Raw genomic sequence first — 15,022 nt, forward strand, 5'->3', positions numbered from 1 at the left:
GAAGTGGGAAAGGGATCACGTGGGTGATCTGGAGGCCCCCTCGCTCTGGTGCTTCTTAGTCCACCCCCTTTAGATCAGTTGTGCTGGGCACTGTACCAGGGCGCTCAGACCTGACCCCACCTGCCAGCTCCACAGGCAGAAACCACCTCTGTTGTCATGACGAGTCCCAGCCTGTCACTAGCCCTTCCCGTCCTAGCACCAGTGAGTGACTGTTCTTTCCCCACCAGGACTTCCGGGAGAAGAACATGGACTACATGCGGCCAGACATCGTGGCTCTTCTGCGGGGCAGCGACAGCTCCTATGTGCGGGAGCTCATTGGCATGGACCCGGTGGCAGTGTTCCGCTGGGCCATGCTCCGGGCCGCCATTCGGGCCATGGCCGTGCTCCGGGAGGCCGGACGCCTGCGGGCCGAGAGGGCTGAGAAGGCCGCAGGTATGTGGGGGAGGCCTGGGCCACCCTCAGGAGTCCACTTTGAATTCACCTTCCAGTGGCAGTTAGCGCCTTCACAGTGTTGTGCAGCCACAGCTCTGCCTACTTCCGGGGCTTTTTTGTCATCTATTAGAAACTCTACCACGCGTTTAATCTTTTAAATTTTTCTTTATTGATGGGAGAGAAACATCAACTTTTGTTCCAACTATTATGCATTCATTGGTTGATCTTGTACGTGCCCTGACCGGGGATTGAACCCAAAACCTTGGCTTACCAGGACAACGCTCTAACCAGCTGAGCTCACCGGCCAAGACAGGCGTATGATTTAACACCATCACCCTCGCAAAGCAGGGAGGTGTATCCCTGTTTTTCTGTGACAACCTGGGGCCCAGAATTGCTAAGTTTTTCCCTTAGGGCCACGTGGCTCCAGGCATCAGCCGTGGGACTCCATTTCACCCAGGGCGTTGACTAGAAGGAGGACCAAAGGGTTAAGGCCTTTATGAGAAATAGGAATGAATAGTTGCTGTTTGGGGATCAGACACTTAACAGTTCCCTACTCTGCCCACATTGGAGCATCAGGCTGTTCCTTTAAGATGGGTTCAAGTCAGGACTGCAGCCTGCTAGGAAAGACAAAGGCCTTCACACTCCAGGCGACCCTCAGACCCCAAATCCATCTTATCTGTGTCCCCAGCAGCACTGGGCAGCCCTGGCATCCAAAGTCACCCAGGAGAGCTACAGAGAGCAGCCACCACACCCTCGGAAAAGTTGTACCGGTGAGCAAGACCTTGATTTGTCCCAGCAGAAACTGGTAGGCAGCAGCGTTGTTAAAAACAGTGCCAGAACCCCACACCCTGAACCCAGGCTAAGGGTGACCGTAGCCAGCAGCTGCTTGAACCAAAAATACCCAGAAGCAGATAGCACCTCGCTGCCACTTTTCTGCAACCAGGCCTTGCTTGACGTGTCATCTGCTTTAGGAAGATTCGGGGCGGCTCAGTTTATGCAGGGTCCATTTCATGGTCACATTGGCGCAGTTGGTGGGTGGGGCCAAGGGACCACTGGTCCTCCCTCAGCCTGGCCAGGGTGTCCCAAAAGCAGGTCTGCTAAGGCGCTTCATTCACAGTCAGAAACGCCAACACCGTCTTGTTGCACTTGAGATCCATGGGGTATTTTGCGGCCACTTAGCAACGACCAAGGGCCCTTCGCACACCCCCGTTTGTACTAAGTGTAAAAGTGATCGGGCCCGCGCTCCCAGGAAGGTGGGGTGTAAAAGGCCACGCCAGACAGATGACTAAGGCAGTGACAGATGCCAAAGAGGGGACCATTTGAGCCAGACGAGGCAGGCAGTGGGGGCAGCATGTGCCAAGGCCCTGGGGCAACCGAGTCCCTGGCTTTTTTCTCAAGACACAAATCCCCAAGGAACAAGTCACTACATTTTTGGACATCAAAAAGTTATTTTGTTTTTGCGCCCTTTGCAATGACTTTAAGAGATACATAAAAGTGTGAAAGTAGAACTAGCACCTGGGTAAGTGACTGGACGTTGTTTGTCTGAAAGCATAGTGCGTCTTTTCCCTGCTTTTAAACAGGTGGTGTTTTTAAATTGGCATTTTGATCCAAAAGGGGATAAGGGAAAAACCACGTATTCCCCCTATTTGCCTATGGGTTATTTTGGTTTTTCTCCCTTTAAAGACTGAAAGGTGGCCCCCAACTGGCAGTCGCTGAAGCGGTGTCAGTCTTCCCAGGGCCTGGCCCCCCGGGCTGTGGGTCCCACCCCTGGAGCACATTTAGTTTATACAGATTCTCCCTTTCAGCGTCTCAATGCTAGATTTCTCAGTTGACGGCTCTGAGGAGTTCGATATTAACGCTTTTGAGGACATCTTTGCTTTCTATGAAAGCAAGAAGTAAGTAGAGCAAGGGCCTTCGAACCCAAGACCAGGGAGGCACAACAGAGGAGCTGGTCCCTAGGCTCTCTGTGCAGCGTCCAGGGCCAAGAGAGAGGGCTCGGGGAGTACCTGGGCGCTGGATCCTGCAGGGGGCGCTCTCACCACGTTTGGTCAAGTTAGGGGGTTACAGGTGGAAGTCACAGGCCTTGTCCAGAGCCCTGGCCACTGCACTGACTGCTCAGGGCGTGGAAGTGAATGTGACCACTCTGTTGTCTTTGCCCTCTGTGCCTCCCTGGAGGGCGAGGGAGCAGAGGTAAGTGAGGCTGTCCAGCCGGGCATGGTGCATGGAACACACGGGGGCTGCCGGTCAGGGTCTTTCTAGGCCAACTGCCCAGAGCTTAAACATGCACTTGAAATAGCTGGAATAAGGAATTTAAAACAAAAACCAGAACCTCCCGTGTTCATTCTGCAGTCATTGCTACCTCACTTCCGAAGGTCTGTCGAAGACATTTGTCAGCTAGACATCCTCCATAAACATCTTTTTTCAGAGCCCTTGGTTTTCGCCTCTAAGTTGTTCTCATTGTCACACACCAATGCCAGAGTGTGGGCCTAGAACGTACTCTCAGATCTGAACCTGAGCCCACAGTCATTGAACAAACCAAAGCCGATGAGACTGAGCTCTTCCGGGGTAAAAGTCTCCTGCAGCCAGGGTTTCCCGCCCTCTGCTCTGTGCCGCTCACTCTGGGATAGGGACCGGCGTGTGCACTGTGGGGGGTTGAGCAGCGTTCCTGGCCTCCACCTACCAGATGCCAGTGGTGTTTCCCCAACATCCCCCCACGTGACAACCAAGTGTCTCCAGTGCGGAGGACACAGGGGACACTTCACCCTGGTTGAGAACCCCTATGTAAATTTCAACTTACTTGGCCCAAGGCCTTTTTTGAAGGTAACAAGGAGGCTGACATGTGACCACAGAATTGAGAGAAACTATTCTTTCCTCAGACAACCCCGTTCTATTTTTGGCAGCCCCCTGATGCTCTTCACAGATTCCCAAAGGCTCTTCTATATGAGTCCTTTTTCAATGATGTGAGAAACCATGTTGCATTATCCATTGGGCCCGAAGTGGCCCTGGCTCCCCCAGAGGAGGGGGATCTTTTTTGGGGGTGGGGCTGCGCCTGCCTGAACTCCCCCCACCCACCTTCTTGGTGCAAGAGGGAGAAACGGCAGTGAGCAGGAATCCCCAACTGCATGTTTTGGCTCCAGTGGCCTAGGGACAGTCCCGACCGTGCCAGGGACCCCGAGGTGGAGGGCCCACTGCTCTAACTGGGTCTCCTTTCTGTCACTGTACCCCTCCACCCCTTCACTCAGCGATTTGCATGACCAAATCATCAAGACCATCAAAGGATTGCCCTGGCAGGGTGAGGACCCCCGTAGGCTTCTCCAGTCCCTCAGTCGGCTCCAGAAACCCCGCACCTTCATCCTGTGAGTCCTCCCAAGGCTGCGGGTGCCTCACCCCCACAAGTGCAACGACTGCCTCCCCCGCTCCCGGGACCCAAACGCTGAATCAGCCGCTGCAAGCGCTGCGCTCTGTCTCGTGGTTCCGTTCCCACGCCAGCAGTTGCTCAGTTCAGTGGCCCTCGTAACACACCCACCCCAGGGTCTGCTGTGGCCCAAATCCCCACCAGCTCCCTGCTGTCCCGCACAGCTTCGCAGGAATGCGCCTCGCACCGAGTGTCTAAGTCTATATAGATCTTCCCCAGAAACAAAGAACAAGGCTTGCTTCCTTCCCCCCGCTTTGCCGCTGAGCTCACAAAGAAGCTGTCAGAAGTGGGACATGCGATTTTGTGGCCCTGCTCTGTGCGGACAGCGGTGTGATGTGGTAGGAAAGACCCAGAAGCCACGTAAACTAGGTTTGGACCCAGACTTCCCCCTGTTCACCTCCTGGCCCAAGTGCTGCAAGCGTTCAGCCTCTGCCTGCAAAGCAGGGGTGACGATGTTCAAACGCACAGCCCCAGGCAGACGACTGACCGACCGGGGCTGCCTGAGAGCGCAGCTTGTACCCACAAGGGAGCCGGTTTCCAAATGCATTTTTATGGGGCCTCATTCCACCCCGCAGGGGTCATGATGAAACCTGACACATTAGGGCCTCTCCGCCACACACTGTGCAGACCTGAGGGCCGTCTCCTTGGCAGTTCCTAAAAACGAGCCAAGCTGCAATTTTTTTTAATTTTTTTTAATTTTTTTTTCTTTTGTTTCTATAAAGTGTTGGACAGTGTGGGGGCCGTCCCTCCTTTCTCAGCCAAAAGATCGGCTTTCATTTTTAACTTGAGCCGGCGCAAGTCCAAGAGGCGTTCCTCCCCAGGCCCCATTTAGTGTTTTGCAGGGTAGGGGGCCCGGAAGGGGTTCTGTGGGCCTACTTCGAGTTTCCCAACATGTAGCAAATACAGCTGGGGAACCTGGTAGGCAGTGAGCCCTGCAGGGTCCCTCAAAGCTCCACTGGGGGTATCCCCATCCTCTTGTGAGATCCATCAGCTCCCCCGTAGCCAGCCCTGTGCAGATTCGTGTTCGGCCATGTAGATTACCAGCCCGCCTCTCCGGCTCCCTGGACATCCAGGGGGCCCCCAGACCAGAGCTCCTGCCGCCCAGGGAAGCCCGAGCACAAACCAGTAGAAGCACTGACTGGTCCTTGGAGAGGCTGCGGCGGTGGCCTCGTTGCACTTGTGCTTCTCGATTCCTTCCTGTCTGCTCTAGCTCCTTCTAACCTGCCAGGCGTGGCTTGCTGAACTAACCCAGTCCAGACCCCGTGTTCCTTCTGTTCACAAAAGCATTTTTAATGTTTTTGACAGGAAAAGTAAAGGTACCAAACAAAAGCAGATCATTCCAAAGGTAAACGCCTTCGACGCCGTCTAACGCTGCCTTGCTTTCGTCTGTCTAGAGCACCTGGCTCAAGTCATTTTCCAGCAAACGGGGGCGGGGGTGGCTTTTAACTTCTCTGACTTCCTTCCTTCCTTCCTTCCTCCCTCTTCCCCTCATCTCTCTCTTCATGCCCCCCCCCAAATTATCTCCTATTGAGATGATTTGGAGGTGTTGTTGGGTTTCTTTGAAGTAGAATTTGCACAAGTGGTGTACAGAGGGGAACTCACTGTCTGCCTGAGAGGGGCCGGGGTAGGGCTGAGCAAGGCGGGGGGGCTCCGCCTGGTCCACGGGGAGCAGGAATGGCACCACAGAGTTTATGCTGCTCAGAGGCAACAGACCCTTTGGTCCGGCCGCAATCAGGGGTCTTTAGCTGCCAGCCACCGCACCTCTTGGGTGTCCAGGGAGAGGAGGCCATTCATCCAGGGTGGTCCTGCTGGGTGGGGGCAGCCAAGACCCCAGCACCTGGGTAACGTGCACCCAGGTGCCCTGTCTCATCTCCATGTGCAGCATGCAGACGGATTACAAAGTTTGTAGAAGAGTAAGAACAGCCTCTAGTCTGGTCAACAGAGGGGACAGTGCGAGTCCTTCTTGTCAGCCGATAGAAAGGGGTAGCTGGCGACCCTTGAGCTGCACAGAAGGAAGGCTGTGCTCCATGGTCCTGGCTTTCTGGGCACTGGGGCCTCAAAAGAGGCTGCAGTCAGCCTCCTGATGCCAGTGCCGACGCCGGTGCCGTTCAACAGATACAGCCCAGGCTCCGCCCTGCCAGGCCTGCCTGCCCCAATTTCTGGTAGCACGGTCATGAGACCAGCACTGAGAGCTGCCCCCAGGGGTGTTTTCCTGCTCCAGAATCAGTGCCTCCTGGCGCCCACTGGGGCCTCAGGAGGGCAGGCCAGACCCCGTCTGTCTGTCCTAGAACCTGCTGGACTCCAAGTCCCTGAAGCTCATCATCAGTATGACCCTGCATGACCGTACCACCAAGTCCCTGCTGCACCTGCACAAGAAGAAGAAGCCGCCGAGCATCAGCGCCCAGTTCCAGGTGCGTGGCCCACCACTCTCGTGGCTTAGCCAAAAGAAACTCAGCACGGGCCCTGGCTGGTGTGGCTCAGTGGATTGAGTGTCAGGCCTGTGAACCAAAGGCTGGCTGGTTCGATTCCCCATCAGGTCTTATGCCTGGGTTGTGGGCCAGGTCCCCAGTAGGGTGTGTGTGAGAGGCAGCAGATCAGTGTATCTCCTGCACATCCATGTTTCTCTCCTTCTCTTTCTCCCTCTCTTCCCCTCTCTCTAAAAAAGCAAATAAATAAATAAAATCTTTTTATAAAAAAAAAGAAAGAAACTCAAATGCAGACAGCTGATCATCATCCCAGGGATCCCACCCCTGGCAATGCATGACGGCGGGGGCCGGGTCATTCACCCTGGTGGGGGCCATGCTGTGCAGGATGGAGTGTCGAACAGTGTCACTGGCCTCCGCCCACCAGCTGCTAGCATCGTCCTCCAGCCATGACACAACCAGGAAGTCTCCAGACATTGCCTGATGCCCCAGGGGAGACAGAATCGCCTCTGGTTGAGAACACCAAGTTTAAAAAATCATGACTCAGCATGTCAGTGAACGTAACCACTGAGCTGTGTGTCCTTCGCCCATGTCTTCCCTTTTGTCCCTGGCTGCCAGGAAATGTGGGGACACTTTTGGGGAAGAGTCTAGTGGCTGGTGACGCTCACCATTAGGTTTTCTCATTCCGTCTCTCTCTTCTCAGTCTTCTGTCCCCGCCTCGTCTTCTTTTGCAGTTCCTTCATGTCAGAGATCCCCCAAGTCCCTTTTGTAAACAGCAGGCTAGAGACAGAAATCACTGCATGCATGGTCCCTCTGAGCCTGCCACATGTTTTAAACCCCCTGAGGGAGTCTATCTGGTCGTCTCCCCACCTGCTACCTGAAGCAAAGAGAAGAGCTGGGTGACCCTAGGAAGATGGTGACCCTTAGCCACGGGAACCCCATAACTCCCTCAGGGGCTCCCCAGGGTAGTGCAGTCTCCTGTCAGAATGTCCAGCTCTAACACCCCATGTCCCTCATCGGCACAGACCCCTCAGGTGACGCAGGCAGGCGACCAGGATCCCCTCTCACTGAGAGGCAAGCACAGGGGGTCTCAGCTCAGCACCCGGTTTCTCTTTCCCCAGACATCCCTCAGCAAGCTCCTGGAAGCACTGGGAAAGGCAGAGCCCTTCTTTATCCGCTGCATCCGCTCCAATGCCGAGAAGGTGAGGGGCGCCGTCATCTCGGGGAGGTGATGGCCGAGGGCAGCAGGGCAGGAAAGGCCTCAAGGAACCAAGTGTTCACGTTGGTTCTGGGAACCATACACAGAGCCGTGGCCAGCGGTGGGGAATGGGGGTCGGCAGGAGGCAGCAAGGGCAACCACAGTAGGGCTGTCTTCCTGAGCATAGCGGGGCCCCAAAGAAGGTTTGCTCAAGCAGGAATGGGTCTCGACTCCGGTGCTCTTCAGACACATCCCAGAGGCAGCCAATGCACAGTGTACCCGACGGGAGGGGCTGAGGCTGCGCCGCAGGGGCATACAGTCTGCTGCTCGTTCAGAAGTTTCTTCAAAGGCAGAGCCTGATGGGGCTCTGGTGCCAGGCTCAGCCCTCGATGCTGGGTTCCCTCACCCCAAGGGCTGTTGGGACTTTGCTAGGGGTCGTTTGGGATCTAGGCTCCCTCTCTGAAGCAAGTGAGCCCTGGGCTGGGGACCCTTGTGGCTTCTTCTCCCAGGCCCCTTATCTCTACTATTCCTGTTCCTGGGGCACTCCCCTTACATCAGAGCCTGGCTTCTCCCTGCCAGATGCCACGGCTTCTGTCCTCTGTTCCTCTCCCTTCCTGCCTTCCAGTTCTCCCCGGGGGTGTCTTGGGGAAGGTCTTTGCCCCCGTTCTTCCTTCAGCAGAATCTGACCCTTCTTCTTCCATCAGGGATTCTAACTTCACCTTTGGGAAACCCGGAAAATGCTCCATCATCACTTGCTCTGAGCAGGGGCCACTGTGCCAGCAGATGGTTCTTTGAGGTGGGGGGCTGTCCTGTGCATTATAGGGTATTAAGCAGCATCCCTAGCTTCCAAGAGCCCACCAGATACTGGAAACAGCACCCCCTTTCCACCCAGCTGTGACAACACCGCCCCCATGCCGTTCCCTCCCCTCCATCTACTTAAAATAACACCCAGGGGCATGGAGGCTATGCCCCCTGAGCTCCGGGCCTGAAGCCCCTGAGCCAGCATTGTTCCTGGCCCCTCCTTCCCCTCGCCCCTGTTGCAGCAGGCAGATGGCTATACCGTTGTCAGCCCCTCAGCCTCCCCCTCCTTCTCTGGGCCTTCACCCAGCTTTCCCCACCCACCTCCCCAGTAGTCAGCCCAGGGTCCTCTCTCCAGTAACACCTCTCGCAGGGGCCCCAGCAGCGTCCACCCGCTTCACATGTGTGCCTGGCTCCGTACCCCCAGACTGTGTCCTCCTGTCCATGGAATCCCCAGTACTCACCCTGGTACCTGTCACAGAGCACAGGTTCAGCACAGGTCGGGGTCGGGGCCCTTAGAAAAGAGCTCTTTGTAGCACACGAGCCTTAATTGGGGTAGCAAGGAGTGACATCTGTCTCCTGCACACCAGGGATTAGAACAGATCGGGTACCAGGTTTTCTAGAAAAGATGACTGCTCTAAGCCGTGCTGCTGAGTGGCCTCCTCTTTGTTCCAAAACGTGTGTCTGGAGCAAGGAAAGGCGGGTCTCAGGTGCCCACAGCATCTGTGCTAGGGACTGTTCCACAGCAGCCAGGGCCTGCATGTGTTCTGGACCATGTCTGCATCTGGAATCCCGCGGGATCTTGTCCCACACTCCCCAGCCCCAGCCACCTACAGGCTTGGGCGTCTGCCCGGGCACCTGCCCTGATGACTCGCGTCCTGTTTCAGAAAGAGCTGTGCTTCGACGATGAGCTGGTGCTGCAGCAGCTGCGCTACACGGGCATGCTGGAGACTGTGCGGATCCGAAGGTCCGGCTACAGTGCCAAGTACACGTTCCAGGTAGGCCGAACAGGTGCAGCCGCCTACTACGCAGTGGAGGGCCGAGGGCTGGCCCCCTCCGCTTCCAGAGAGGATGCTGCCCTTTAGCGTGAACCTGTCAGGTTACTTTATGCCAGGGCTTCCCCTCCGGGCCTACTGGCATTTGTACCAGATCATTCTCTGTCATAGGAGGGCAGGTTTCCTCAGAAGAGGTGGCTGGGCCCAAGCCAAGCTTTGAAGGACACAGAGGCATGAATCAAGCCGGGAAGAGGGATTTGCACAAGCAGATCCCTGGGCAGCTCTGCCCTTTGCTGAGCACATTCTGTGCTGGACGCTTTTATACCCAATGCTTTCATTCTGCCCACCAGCAGCACCAGGGCCCTGGTTCCTGTTTCCTGATACGAAAGCTGAGGCCCAGGGAAATGATGGCCTCAGAGATGGCCCCCTGGGCATTCTTGAAACACAAGGGATCATTAGTAACTTCACATTGTTGAAGACCAGATTGTAGGGCGGTTTCTCAGTCATGGTGCCATTGGCCCACGGGGCTGCGTCATTCTCTGTGGTAGAGTCATCCTGTGCGCTGTAAGGCGTGGAGCAGCCTCCCTGGCCTCCACGCACTCGATGCCAGTAGCACACTCAGCCTCTGCCCCCAGGTTGTGACAACTCAAGATGTCTCCACACACTGCCAAATGTCCCCTTGGGTCAGCATGGCCTGGGTTGAGACCTCTGGCTTCATAACGCTAGCTGGTACCAGTTGTGTGGTGCTTGAGTGAGCACTGGCCCCAAAGCCAGAGGCGGTGACCTGTTTAGGCTTCTCCATATGGCCTTGGGGACGTGGCTTCACCATGGCATGCCTTTCTTTTCTTGTCCACAGAATGGAAATGCCATCTTTCTGACCCTATGTAAATAGAAAAGGCAAAGTGACAGAAAAGGGAGAAAATAAACGCTAGTGTGTTTTACTAATGACTGGCTCTTCAAATTTAACATAATTGTTTTTTTAAAAGGCACATACCTCTCATTATGATCCAGCCCTCTAACGAGCCGTAGACTGTGAGCCCCCCAAGGATGGCCCTGTCCCCCGGGCACCCTCCCCAACAATGCCAGCACCACACAGGCCCTCGGTCGTCACTCACCAGCTGACTGGAAGATCCAGTGCTCTGTGTCTGCAATGGTTTTCCCTGAGCTTTAGACAATTGCAGAACGTCCAAGGTTTTAGCTTCATCAATACTGTTTACGTCAAACCAAGTTTCAGCTTCGGAAACTCAGCTTGACGAGGGAGTTGTCATCCTTCTTGGTGGCACTTACTCGGATTCTCTTCTCTCGACCGAAATCACCCAGGATTTCACAGAACAGTTCCAGGTGCTGCTGCCCAAGAACACCACGCCCTGTAGGGAGGTCATCTCTGCCCTGCTGGAGAAGATGAACGTCGACAAGAGGAACTACCAGATCGGAAAGACCAAGGTCAGCATCCCCGCACTGGGGGTGGCCGCAGACCCGCACCCCACCTTCCATCATACACAGGGTCCTCCCACGGTCCTGGGTCAGACACTAAACCATAAGGGTCTCTCCTGAGAGAGTGTGTTTCTTGGGACCCAGCACATTATTTCTTACTGGAAGGCAGAGGGTGCACCTTTGCAGCAGGGGCTCAGGCATCAGGCCTGCTTCCGGTTTCCTCACATCCGGTTACAGACAGTGACATCATTCCATGGGGTGTTGAGGGGCCAGACTGTGACCATTGTAGTGTCGGGCAGACTTCTTCCCTCCAGAAACCACCTCCCACCCCAGGATAGATGCTGGTTGTTTCTTGTCCAATGAGTCCTGAGGTGAACTCCCCGTTATAAGTTCACCTGATGTGAAAAGTCCCTTCATGGTTCCCAGCACATGTGACCCAGCCATTCCTCTCCCAGATATTGACCCGAAGGAACCAAAAACAGGTATTCAAACAAATTCTGGTACACGCCTGTTCATAGCAGCATTAGTCACAGTCGCCAGAAGGAAGAGACAACCCAGGTATCCACGAGCGGATGAACGTGTAGACAAAACGTGGTCCGCCCACCCAGGGAAGTGTCACCCAGCCCTGATTTGAGGGTGAACCTTGAACGCGTTACACTGAGTGAAAGAAGGCAGAACAAAAGGCCACATAGTTTGTGATTCTGTTTAGGTGAAACATCTAGAATAAGCAAATCCAAAAAGACAGAAAGCAGATTAGCAGTTGCCAGGGTCAGAGAAGGAGGATGGGGAGTGACTGCTCACTGGGACAGGGTCTCCTTTGGGGGGTGACGAAATGTTCTAGACTAGGTAGAGGTGGTGAATGCTCTAAATGCCGCTGAGTTGTTTAAGTGGTTGATTTTATGCTACATGAATTGCATCTCAATACATTTAAAAAAAACACTCTCCTTCCTGACTGCTGTGGCCCAATTGTGCATCATCCTACAGACTGAAAGATCGCCGGTTTGATTCCCAGTCAAGGCACATGCCTGGGTTGCAGGCCAGGTCCCTGGTTGGGGGCATGTGAGAGGCAACCAATCAATGTTCCTCTTGCACATTGATGTTTCTCTCCCTCTCTCCCTCCCTTCCCTTGTCTCTAAAAAAATCTTTTAAAATAAGTAAACAAATAAAAAACACTCCCTTTGGTCAGATCAGTCAGCACTCACTCCCAAGGTGGCTGCACAAGCCTCCTGGACTCCGGGGTTCTGGGGGCCTTGCTGAGTCCTCCTCTGCCCACACCCCCAGGTCTTCCTGAAGGAGACGGAGCGGCAGGCCCTGCAGGCAACGCTGCACCGGGAGGTGGTATGGAAGATCCTGCTCCTGCAAAGCTGGTTCCGGATGGTGCTGGAACGCCGGCACTTCTTACAGATGAGGCGGGCGGCCATCACCATCCAGGTATCAAATGGGCCCAAGGGCCGGGTGTGGGGGCGGCCATGGCGATGCACATCTGGCCCTTGAATGTCTGCTGTGCCCTCAGTCCTGCTGGCGGTCCTACCGCGTTCGTCGGGCTCTGGAGAGGACACAGGCAGCCGTGTACCTTCAGGCCACATGGAGGGGCTACCGGCATCGGGTGGCCTACCGGCGCCAGAGACAGGGCATCATCTGCCTGCAGAGCCTCTGCAGGGGGTACCTGCAGCGCAAGAGGTGAGTAGAACAAGGCCCTGTCCCCCCAGAATGTTCCAAAAGTTTACTTGCCCATAAGCTGCCTAAGATGCAGGTAGAGCTATCAGAACTTCATTCTGGACACAGGGAGGCTGGCAAGGTCCTGGTGGGAATCCAGCCATCAGGGCACATAAGTCCCAGAGAGATATTCCAGGGCTGGTGGGTGGTGCTTACAGCAAAGCCCCAGGTCACCATCAGCTGTATTTGGTCACCACCAGGGACACCTGTACCTCCCCACTCCAGGCCTGTCAGTCGAGTGCCAGGATTCAGAAGGGGAGGGTTCAGGCCACTCTGGACCGGCCCGCGGTGGGCTCCCCTTGCACCACACTCACATGGAGCTTGGGGGTCTGCCAGGCCAGGGGCCCCAAAGGAATTCAGGGGTTTCTTTTTTTTTTAAAGATTTTATTTATTGTTTTTAGAGAGGTGTGGGGAGAAAGAGAGGGAAAGAAATATCAGTGTGTGGTTGCCTCTCACATGTCCCCATATTGGGGACCTGGCCCACAATCCAGGCATGTACCCCAATTGGGAATCAAACCAGCAACCCTTTGGTTCACAGACCAGTACTCAATCCACTGAGCCATTCCAGCTGGGGCTTAGAATTCAGGGGTTTCCTAACAGGTCTCTCGCACAAAGATCTAACAAAGGTACTCCAGAACTAGCCAGGCAAACCCAGGTCAGAGATGGCCATGAGAACAGGCCCACTCCCCTAGGTCCCCCTTTCCTAGCTGAGAAAGCCAGAGACCATGCCTGGGCCCCCCGACCCAGCCCAGAAGTAGCACGGGGGTCTTACCAGAGCATGGCTCAGAGGCCCCCAACAACCTGAATAGATTCTGGGAGCTACAGGTACATCTGTTCGTGAACCCACCCCCTTTACTCTCCCCGCACCAGCTTCCGCCAGATGGTCACAGAGAAGCAGAAGGCGGAAGAGAAGGAGAGGGAAGCCCAGCAAGCCTCGAGGGAAGAAACTGCAGTGAGTGGGCTAGGTCCAGAACGGCCGGAGGACAGTGGGCATTTGACACTGGAGCCCGAGGTGAGGCCGAGCCACGAGCCCCCGGCAGAGAGCCTCCACCCTGAAACAGAGGGCCCCGGCCCAGAGAAGTTTCCCTCACCCCAGAAAAACGCCACTGAAGGTAATGAGAAAGTGCCCAGCAGCCGGGAGAAGCGCGAGTCTCGGCGGCAGAGAGGACTAGAGCATGTGGAACTCCAGCATAAACATATCCAGTCTTATAAAGATGAAAACACCCTCAGAGAACCTGCTGGGAGGGTTTCCCCAGAGCAGGAGGAGTGCCTCCCCCAAGACAGAAGGGAAAGCAGAGAAGATGAAGTCCCCTCAGACACAGGGACAGATACAGAGAACTCTGCTCCTGAAAATCAGCCTGAGGGACTACCACATGCCACGCCAGCATGCCATGTGCCCAGAGTAACCCCACAGGAACCCCAGGACTTCACGGAAAGGCCCACCAGCCTGGCTCTGGACAGCGGGGTCAGCATACCGGCCCCCGACACCACCCCTGAGACTCCCCAGGATAAGAGCAAGCCAAGTGGTGGCCCACGGGCACAGGACAGGCCTGAGAGCCCTGGAGGCTCCACCCAGATTCAGCGGTACCGAGACCTGGCCTCTGAGCGGCTGGCCAATGCTGTGGAGCTGTGGCGGGGCAAGAACTTGACTTCTGCCGGCCCCAGCACTATGCTGAGCCAGTCCCTGGACCTTAGCGATCGACACCGGGCCACAGGGGCCTCCCTCACACCCACAGAGTAAGCCCCACGCCTCCTTTGTCTGAGCACGGTGGGCGGGCAGGGCAGGGGACTCACTGTCAAAGCCTGGCAGCAGGACCGGCCTCACACAATAGCACCTGGGGCCGGCTTGTTCGCTGGGTGGGGCCGCCCTATGTACCAGAGGGTGCAGGTGTCCCCAAAACACATGAGCAGCTCCATGTTCAAGGCTGACACCAGATGGGTGGGGCCCCGAGGAAGGAGGGAGAGGCCCGGCAGGGATGAGGCACTTGCCAAGGCCTCCTTGCTGGGGCCTGATGGAACGCCGAACCCTGGGGTCCCCCACTGAAACCAGCTGTGTTCACTCAGCAAGCACCTGGCCTTGTGGGAGGAGGCCCCACTCCCTAACCTACTTGGGCCTCAGTCTCCTCATCAGTGAAGGGGGGCTTACACTCATTCAGGAGCTGGAGGAAAAGCACCCAGCTCTCAGCTCGCCCTGCCTGACTCTACTTTAGCTAATTATCAGTGATTCCAAGTGCCAGACCCTTGTCCCAGAGGCCCACTTGGCCAAAGGAAAGGAGAGTGGAGGTGGACGCGTGCTTCTGGGGCTAGCTGCCTCGCCGTGTGTCCTGTGCACTGTGGGGTTGCAGAGCAGTGTCCCTCCCCAGTCTCCACCCACGTGATGCCAATAGAATTACCCTGAGTTACAAAAACCAAAAACACATCTGAACGCTTTCTTTTCGATAACAGCCACATTTCTGTGATCTCGCAGGGAGAGACGCATTTCACTATCCACCAGTGATGTCTCCAAGCTGCTCCCCACCCTGGCCCAGGCCAAGACTCAGGTAAAGCTTCAGGCTGCAGCTCTCCCCTCAGGGAGAAGTGTCAGTGGACAGAGTGCACAGTGACACAGGAA

General features: G+C 55.7%; 1 protein-coding gene across 12 annotated transcripts in view; it reads left to right on the top strand.

The window, feature by feature from the left end:
- The window catches only part of MYO9B (myosin IXB), an 82,172-nt gene that overhangs the window by 54,240 nt on the left and 12,910 nt on the right, over window positions 1-15,022 (top strand). For 4 of the 12 annotated variants that reach the window (XM_045195666.2, XM_045195669.2, XM_045195667.2 and 1 more), the window contains exons 13-25: window positions 228-432; window positions 1,121-1,202; window positions 2,238-2,327; window positions 3,675-3,788; window positions 5,153-5,192; window positions 6,136-6,258; window positions 7,392-7,472; window positions 9,154-9,264; window positions 10,582-10,704; window positions 11,977-12,126; window positions 12,209-12,375; window positions 13,282-14,148; window positions 14,879-14,951. In XM_045195666.2, coding sequence (XP_045051601.2) covers window positions 228-432; window positions 1,121-1,202; window positions 2,238-2,327; window positions 3,675-3,788; window positions 5,153-5,192; window positions 6,136-6,258; window positions 7,392-7,472; window positions 9,154-9,264; window positions 10,582-10,704; window positions 11,977-12,126; window positions 12,209-12,375; window positions 13,282-14,148; window positions 14,879-14,951 — 2,226 coding nt within the window. The remainder of the gene's footprint in view (window positions 1-227; window positions 433-1,120; window positions 1,203-2,237; window positions 2,328-3,674; window positions 3,789-5,152; window positions 5,193-6,135; window positions 6,259-7,391; window positions 7,473-9,153; window positions 9,265-10,581; window positions 10,705-11,976; window positions 12,127-12,208; window positions 12,376-13,281; window positions 14,149-14,878; window positions 14,952-15,022) is intronic. The other 8 variants (XM_045195671.2, XM_024560733.3, XM_045195676.2 and 5 more) reach the window with 6 other exon arrangements.

Source organism: Desmodus rotundus, chromosome 9, assembly GCF_022682495.2.
Source record: "Desmodus rotundus isolate HL8 chromosome 9, HLdesRot8A.1, whole genome shotgun sequence".
In the NCBI taxonomy this organism is placed as follows: domain Eukaryota; kingdom Metazoa; phylum Chordata; class Mammalia; order Chiroptera; family Phyllostomidae; genus Desmodus; species Desmodus rotundus.